This window comes from Arachis hypogaea, chromosome 9, assembly GCF_003086295.3.
Source record: "Arachis hypogaea cultivar Tifrunner chromosome 9, arahy.Tifrunner.gnm2.J5K5, whole genome shotgun sequence".
In the NCBI taxonomy this organism is placed as follows: Eukaryota; Viridiplantae; Streptophyta; class Magnoliopsida; order Fabales; family Fabaceae; genus Arachis; species Arachis hypogaea.
Window position 1 is genome coordinate 953,786 of NC_092044.1, and position 8,899 is coordinate 962,684.

General features: G+C 26.4%; 1 protein-coding gene and 1 long non-coding RNA gene across 2 annotated transcripts; both read right to left on the reverse strand.

Annotated features, from left to right (window-relative positions):
- Positions 1-1,583: 1,583 nt before the first annotated feature.
- On the reverse strand, positions 1,584-6,610 carry LOC112712745 (transcription factor bHLH25). The gene is made up of 4 exons (XM_025765673.3): positions 6,430-6,610; positions 5,991-6,308; positions 2,374-2,742; positions 1,584-1,701 (listed from the first exon to the last, which is right to left on the reverse strand). The coding sequence occupies exons 1-4, from the start codon at positions 6,451-6,453 to the stop codon at positions 1,600-1,602; spliced, it is 813 nt and encodes a 270-aa protein (XP_025621458.1). The 5' UTR covers positions 6,454-6,610; the 3' UTR covers positions 1,584-1,599.
- LOC140175421 (uncharacterized) lies at positions 3,139-5,984 on the reverse strand. Its single transcript, XR_011866173.1, has 2 exons — positions 4,564-5,984; positions 3,139-3,426 (listed from the first exon to the last, which is right to left on the reverse strand). It is a non-coding gene; the product is annotated as an uncharacterized lncRNA (long non-coding RNA).
- Positions 6,611-8,899: the final 2,289 nt, after the last annotated feature.

Consider the following 8,899-nt stretch of genomic DNA (forward strand, 5'->3'; position numbering starts at 1 on the left):
TTGTTCTATATTTATTTGTGAATAGTCAAAAATTATATATTTCTTATTCATCTCTATAATTATTAAAATTCAATAATAAAATTAAATTTTAAAATATATATAATTATCATTACATACATAACATAAATTAAAAGAATTAATATAATAAATATTATTAATTATTTTATATATATTATATATGTTATATATTAAAAGTATATATATACCAAGATGAATAGAGATGGTTCAATCGCTTTGACACGAAGTGGATAATTATACATCCCAAATAAATAAGGATAGAATGATTAACCACGAATTCGAATAATATTGTCACTTCTATCTATATCACCAATAAAGAACACAATTTAGTTCCACCAACAAATAGGGTTATATCTTATTTAATTATTGGTTAATATTATGAGAGGGGTTAAATATTAATGTGTCTAGATTTGTGCCACCACGTTTACAAATTCTTGGGGTACAACTTGTCTTAGTCAATATAAACTAATTTGATATATTAGTGTTGGATGAAGTTGGTGGGAATGAATTATGGGCGAAATTATTCACCATTAGACCCTTAAGTACTATTGAGGGTGTCATGGGAATTGGGATTAAGGGTGATATATTATTAAGAAAGAATGATGATGAATTGGTTTCGTTTGATTTGGGTACTCAAGTGATTGAAGAAATTGGTATCAAAGGATCAAGACTTAGCCAAACACTAATTTATGAGAAAGAAAAACTTTTTACATATTGGAAGAATAAATAATTAGTTTTATTTTATAATTTTGTATTTTTTAAAAATTATTATGGCACAATATTATCTTATGAAAAAAATTTAAGAGCAAACAAATTTATTATTTTTTGCTAGTACTTTTAATTATTAGTCCAATTCTTTTAGTTTAGTAATCCAACAATATATTTTTAGATCATATTTTTAAACATTAATAATTAACTATTACTAACCAAATTCTACTAGTTCTATAGCATTTTTCTTATTTTATTAGAAGACTTGATAAAGGCAGATGTTATATATAAAGATATATATCATAAAACCACTTATTTTAAAAGCTTAAACTAATAAAAAAAATAATATAAATAGTTATATCTCTAATACGTTCTCTCAAGTAAGAGTTTCTTTTTAGATTTTTTTTCATATGAATTTTTTTTATTTGTTTTATGCTATTTTTTTTAGATTCACCAAATATCAAACTCTAAACATTTTAGATATAAAATTCTGATATTATATCATAAAATTATTCATTCTTAAAGTTTAAACCAACAGAAAAAAATAACATATATAATTTTATATATAATAATTTATCCACTGGAGTGAGGTTCTGATTTATGATTTATTTTCCTTTAAATAAAAATTATGTTTATCTTAAACTGCAAATTAGAGATCAGAAATCAATAGTTAAGCCTAGAATTTTATATTTTTTGTTTGTGCAACAAAAGCAATAATATATATTGGAGAAAGATTATAGAATCCTTCCCCTCATTTTTTCTACTAAACTAGTTTAGAACCTCAAGCATATATAACATAATTACTAGCTATAGTTTCTCAAACAAGGCGATAAAAGACAGTTTTAGAAGAAAATTGGTTTGATTATTGATACACTAGCATGGACCACCATTATTATTGCTTCTCATAAACTTCAAAAGATACTCCCTCAACGTCTTCACCAGATCCTTCAATGTTAAGTTGAATTCCTCGTTCATCTGCAATAAAATTCAGAACAACTTAGAACATACTCGATTATCTAACTCAAATTACTTGCAATATATTAAGTTTATAATAAATAAATAAATAAATAAAGCATCTAGATAATATCATTTTCATAATGGAATTAATCTTATTTGAGTCAAATTAATAAATTTAATTTTAAGTAATATTTCAAATCAATTATTAGAAAATATTTAGTTGGACACTTTAATTTCTAACCAATTTTAATTACTAAATTAGTCTATATGAACAAATTTACTTGAAGACTTAAAAAAAAAAACACTTTGATTGGCTTTTTTAGAGAAAACAATATATTTTTTTAAATAAAGTATTTTTATTCAATTTAAAATCTATTTGAATTCGTCTTTTAAAGAATGTACTTTTATTAAAAAAATAAAAATAAAAGACATTTTTAATACTTACAAAATTCTTTTTAAAAAATCTATTCAAATGTGAAATAATTTTTGTCTGTTAAAAAAATATTTTAAAAAAATAAAAAAATAAGTATTTTTTTTCAAAAACCAATCCAAACTAACCTTAAACTTGTTAATATTTAATAGAAGAATTTGATGTAAAATTAATTAATTAATTTAATTAAATAAAATATTAAAAAATTAATTTCATAATTAAAATTTACTAAAAACTAAAATAACTAATTATTACCATACCAAAGCAATGATGATAACATTGAGAGTAGAGTTTCCAAATGGCAAGAAGCTGCTACAAGCCAGAGAGAGATTATTATTTTCCAAAAATGCCAAGAGCTCCAACATGATTCCATTTCGTTTCTCACAATGGATTCTAATTAGCAGTTCCTTTTCTAACAATCTAGCTTCCACTTCTGGTAGCACCATTTCATTACCACCAATGTTGTTGTTATTATTGTTTTTGTCACACGGCAGAGAAGAACAATAAAATTGTAAATTTTTCACAATCAATTGTTCTTTGTTGTTGGTCTCTTTCTCAAGCAGTGCTATGCGTTCTTGAAGTTCTTTCACATAATTTATTGCTTCTTGAAGTATAGATGCCTTGTCTATCTATATAGAATAAATATATATATAGAGAGAAAAAAATGTCATCTTTTTCTTCTTCAAAATATATATTTTTTCTCTCTTACAAGATTAAAATATATTTTTTATTTATTTAATGAAAATTGTAAATTAATGATATTTATTGTTGATTCAAATCACAATAATAACAATATATGTAACACCCTACCACACTAAGCTTTACGCTTAAGTCGTAAAACGAAGGTGGTGAGGTATTACGACCTCTAAAATAAAATGAGTACATATAATAGCAGAAGAATTATAGTATGCTAGGAGCCCTGAAGAAAAGGGGGAAATAAAAATCGCACAATAAAGGCGCTACGCTCAAGGAACGAGTTAGCTTACATGCTAAAAAAAACCATAACTATTTAACACAAGATAACAGAAGTGGGAATAGAGTGCCAAAGATACATAATATCAAGCTCCTAGCTCAGCCTGCGAAGTCAAGACTGGCCGGAGAATATTTACACATATATACATATATATCCAAAACCCACAAGTACATATATACAATCCTGCCTCTCCATAAACCTCTAAGAGGATCAAAAAGAATAAGTCATGCGGAGAGAAAGCTAAGTACATATATATATACATCATATCATAACAAAATATCCCAGTAACCACTCCGCCTCAAGAGTCCAGACGCCTAACGAGATGCCTCTCGACCTGCATCTGAAAAACAACAACATAGTATGGAATGAGAACCGGAGGTTCTCAGTATGGTAAAGGTGCCCGCATAGTTAATATAAAAGGTCTCGGGAAAGCCAGGGGCATTCCTAAAACTTCGACACTCAGAATCATTCTTAAGGAAAATAAACTAAACCAAAAGTTAGGTAAGCTATCTAAGGTATTCTAATTCTGAATCTAACTTTAACCTAATAATTCACGTTCTGTCTCCTCTAATCCTCCAAATCATTGGTGGAACAATCCTCTCTCCTCACACCTTCGTCAGGAGGAATTTCCCAAAAACATACACATACAATTCAAGCAAAGAAAACACAGATAGAGAAGCATTTACAGCAAGTAGAACAAGTAGCAGATAAGTAGAATTTAACAGTTAAACAAACTAAAGCAATGCACACCCAAACAAAGCAAACAAATGCATATGATGTATGCCTGTCCTATGGCTGATGAGTCTCATCTGTCGGTTATACAGCCAACCCGACAAGTCCTGGTAGTTAACCATTGGACAGTCCCTCTGTGCGCGCATCCCCAAGCTCAATAATATTCCATGGAGTCAAACTCCAAGCTCAAATATAATATTCCATGGAGTCACACTCCAAGCTCAATAGTATAGTATTCCATGGAGTTAAACTCCAAGCTCAATAATATTCAATATTCATATTTATGCATGCCCATGGGGGAATCCGGGGAGTTAAAGTGCCCGGTCACATCTTGCGACAGAGGGTCAATAAATAGTCTCAAATGCACAAGCCACATAATAATCTCTTTCTTTTTAAAATACCACCTCAAATCAAACTCCAATTCTTAAAGAAATTTTGGCATTATCTCCTCTAAGACTCAAATTTCTGCCACCCTTCAAGGGTCCCAACTATCAAACCAAACACCTCTCAGTCACTCAAATCATTTCCAGTAACAAATTATTTCATAATCAAACAAATACCAATATTAAATCTTTTTCCAAACCGACCAACTTCAACAGCAAATTATTGACAACAGCTAAACCTCACATTTTATACCATATACACAAACCATCAATTATACATTCAGTTCATTCCTATCTTAAGGTCTTCTAGCCTAAGTTTTCACGTGACATTAAATGTTAACTACGAGAAACCAAAACCATACCTTCGTACGGAATCAAAATATTCAAAACTTTGGAGAAACTTTCTGACCGAGCTATCGAAGAAGAAAACGTCCAGAATCGTCTATGCCTCCTAAAATTTCCGTTGGCCAAACCCAAAGAAAAGATGAGCTATGTCACTGTCAATTTCCACTAATTAAAAATGGTGCCAACGTGTAGAAGAAGAGGTTACGAATACTCTTACCGAATTAGATTTTTGACTGGAATTACAAATCACAAGAAATCGGGCTCAAAAGAGTTGAGGTTCCAAGGTTTTCGTTCTTCTCACTCACGGCTTACTCTCTCTTTTCTTTTTAGTTCAATTGGTGATTAACGAAGGGAAAAGGAAGATAAGTATGGATTGATAATATTAACTGAAGCTTTGTGGTTATCAAAGCTTCATTAGGTGTCATTTATATACATATACATGCATGCATGCCACGTTTCAGTTTCAATTTCATATATATATGTAAATGTATATATAAGTTATGCTTTAGTTTTCTTTCTTTTTAGTTCCTTTAAGGCTTCGGCCAAAAGGAAAATAAATAATATGATATAATAATGATAATATTAGAGTGAAATTAAGTGATTATATAATAATAATAATAGTAATAATAATAATAATAACAATGAAAATTCTTATATATATATATATTTTGAAATATATTATTATAGTAATAAAAATAACTTAAAACTTTTAAAAAATTTTAGATTTAAAGTATTATAAAATTTATTTAATTATTGTAAAAAAATAATTTTCTTTAAATATAATAATAAATTATGAATAATTAATTATTTAATTTTTTCAAAAATTCGGGATGTTATAATATAACATATATTTTTTAATATAATAAATTTTAGGATAAAGTATATCTTTTATCTCGAAAATTTGGCAAAAGTTTTAAAAATACCCCTAAATTCTATTTTGTTTCAATTTTGTCCTAAAAGTTTTCGATTTGCATCAAATATACCTTCGACGGCTAAATTTTCAAACAATTTAAGATCAATATAACAATAATGCATGAAAATTATGCTTCATTTGCTTGTGTTCAGGGATTGTTCTTATGAAATTGTTGTTGAATCGGTCTTAAATTTTTTTAAAAATTAGCCGTCAGTGGTATATTTAATGCAAATCGAAAACTTTTGAGACAAAATTGAAACAAAATAAAACTTAAGGATATTTTTAAAACTTTTGTCAAACTTCAGGAACAAAAAATATACTTTACCCTAAATTTTAATATTTTATCATCACATAATATAATTAATTTTTAAAATTTAAAAACTGATAAATTATTAATTATATAGCATTTTTGTATGGATAATTATAAAAATGAATGTTTATACTTTATAATACTTTGTAAAATCAATTAATTCATTTAAAATCGTAATTTCAACAAATTTTAAGAATTAAATCAAGATTTTAACTACTTACCTTCTTCAAGCCAGGAATAGCAGCTGCAAGTGCTATGAACTTCTCAGCCATTTGTTGTCTCCTTTTCCTCTCTGACATTATGTGATCCAATGCCTCTATTGAATTTCTTGCCTTCTTTGTTGTTCTCTTATTATTATTGTTATTCCCTAAACTACCCCATTTGGAGTTCTTCTTCTCTTGTTTATTAGCCTCATCACCAATAATAATAATATTATTATCCTTATTATTGGAGCTATGATCACAAGATTGACCACCATTGAAGCTTAAAATCTCTTCAAATGATACACTGCTTGAGCCACTCCCACCACCACTTATTTCCTTCCACAAAATAATTAGAACAAAAAATGCAAATTAATTTTAACAAAAATAATAATAATATTTAGAACTAGCATAGCTATAGTGGTAATTATTATTATAATGATAAGAAGAAGATAATTACCAAATGAGAGAGCCAATTTTCCATGTTAGGAAAAAACTGAAGTAGCTTCTGTTTCTTTTCTTCTTTCTTCCTCTCTTATTTTTTTTTAAATACTTTAATTAATTTATTTATTTATTTTCCACTCGGTGCTTCAAGTTAAAGGAGAGGTATGTATGTGTGGATGAAGAGTAAAGATGGAAAGAGACAACTCATCAGAGAAAGACATGTGATTTATTATTGGTGGGGTAACTTGGAAAAATCCTGACATATATAGATACAGTATTTATTTCCTCTCTACAGTGAAAATGGATTTAATATTATAAATAAGAAAGTTTTAATTTTTTTTAATGTATTGAAATTTTAATTTTTTTTTGTTTTAAAAATATAATGTTTTATTAGCTTTTGATTTCTTATTAACGAATACTTTTTAAGACATTATTATTGATCACCAGAATTCTTTTATATTTTTGGTATCTATAATTAGGAGAATAAAAAACCTTCAACAAATTAAAAAGAATTTAAATAAATACAAATTAATTTTAAAAATATATTTATAACTATTTTTAAAAACACCTCAAACTTTTTAAAAGAGTATACAAATACATATTTTTTTAATATTTCAAAATATTTATTGACTGCAAATTTTTTTGGGTCAAATACAAAATCTTGGAAAGAAAACAACAATGTAGCCCAAATAGTCGAAAGCTAAGCCCAAAAAAAACCCATATACAAGCATTCACGTAAAGAATTCGGGATATAATTTGAACCAAAAAAAAAAAAAAAAAGAGAAAGAAAGGATTTGAGCCTTGAGGGATGGTGTTGGCGATTTTGTATTCATGCTTGTGTAATTAGAAGGATCTGTTGATTATATGTTAGTAGGAATATTTAATTAATTAGTTAAGATAATACTAAATTTGAGACAATTTATTATTGTCTTAACTAATTTAGTATTGTCTTAACTAATTTAGTATTCTTGTCGTATATAATTATATTGGTTTAACTAATATGTATTTTTAAAATTAACATGTGTTTTTAGGATATATGATAAGTTTATTATTAATAAAAAATTTTAAATATTTTTATTTAATAAATATAAAACAAATGCATTGAAAACTTAAATTTTTTATACTTTTAATAAAATCTTTTTTAATTTGTAAATTTAACATGTGTCTTTAAAGCATAAAATAGATAAACTCTAACTATATATTTCCTTTCTTGTATTAGGAATAGCGTTGGATAATTATTTATCTTTATCAACTATAAGCGTATTCTAATCAAGGTAGAAAAATTTAAGATCTTTTTTTGAAATAAAAAAGAAGTAAATAAGTATGTAAAACGTAAAACAATAATAAGATTTAAATTTTGTTATTATGTGTTCTAAGAGCATAAGTTAAATATATCATAAAAATAAATATTTTAATATTACTTATTGTTTCTATGTATTGAAAATATATATAAAATTTTTTTACAATAAATAACATTAAATTTTTTTATGATATGCTTAATATAGGCTCTTAGGACAAAATATCCAAATCTATACAATTTAAATTATAAAATCATCAAATTTAGTATATATTTTATAAAATTGATTGATTTATTTAAAATCGTAATATCAAAATATTTTATATTATAAATAAAAAATTTTAAAAATATCTTTTTAATGTATTAAAATTTTAAAGCCTTTTGTTTTAAAATATGATATTTTATTAGCTTTTGATTTATTATTACCGAATACTTTTTAAGATATTATTGATCATCAAAACTCTTTTATATCTTTGGTATCTATAATTAGGAAAATAAAAAACCTTCAACAAATTAAAAAAAATTTGAATAAACACAAATTAATTTTAAAAAAATATATTCATAATTGTTCTTAAACGTACCTCAAACTTTTTAAAAGGATAAATATAATAGAAAAGCTCTGCATACAAGCCCTAATGACTTGTATGGTTTACAAGTTCATTAAAAAATAAAACCCCAAAACGCGCTCCAAGGGTTACATTATATACACGCGCTATATAGGGATCTCGCGTATATCTAACTACCAAATTTAAAAGATTTGTTTCCTTCTTCGTTTTCGTTATTTGCAGATTTGCTCGTTCTTCTTCTCGCGAAGCTTTCCCTGGTTTCTTTTATCGTTCTTTTCCTCTCCTTTTTCACTCGTTTCTTCTTCGTCATTTACATTAGTTCCTCTCTCTGTAACTCCAGCTTCGTTTTCTATTTGATTTTTCGTTTTTTGAAATCAAAGTTTGAACTCGTTTTGAAGATAATGGATGATTCAACCTCAGATTGTCAGCTGAATCCAGGCAAAGTGGACTATGAATTTGAATCTAACGAAGTTCCTGAGGTTTGATTTACATAGGATTACTATGAATTTTGTTGCAGTAATTTGTATAGCATTGTGTAGGTGAATAATTCGTGAATATTGACTGTCAAAATAATGCATGAAGATAAATCTGTGGATTGAATGTAATGTATTAGTTTTGATTAA

Coding starts and splice junctions, on each gene's coding strand:
- LOC112712745 (XM_025765673.3), bottom strand. CDS start 6,453: ATGGAAAATTGGCTCTCTCATTTG. Junction 6,309..6,429: donor AAAATTGGCTCTCTCATTTG/GTAATTATCTTC, acceptor ATTTTGTGGAAG/GAAATAAGTGGTGGTGGGAG. Junction 1,702..2,373: donor ATGTTATCATCATTGCTTTG/GTATGGTAATAA, acceptor ATTTTATTGCAG/ATGAACGAGGAATTCAACTT.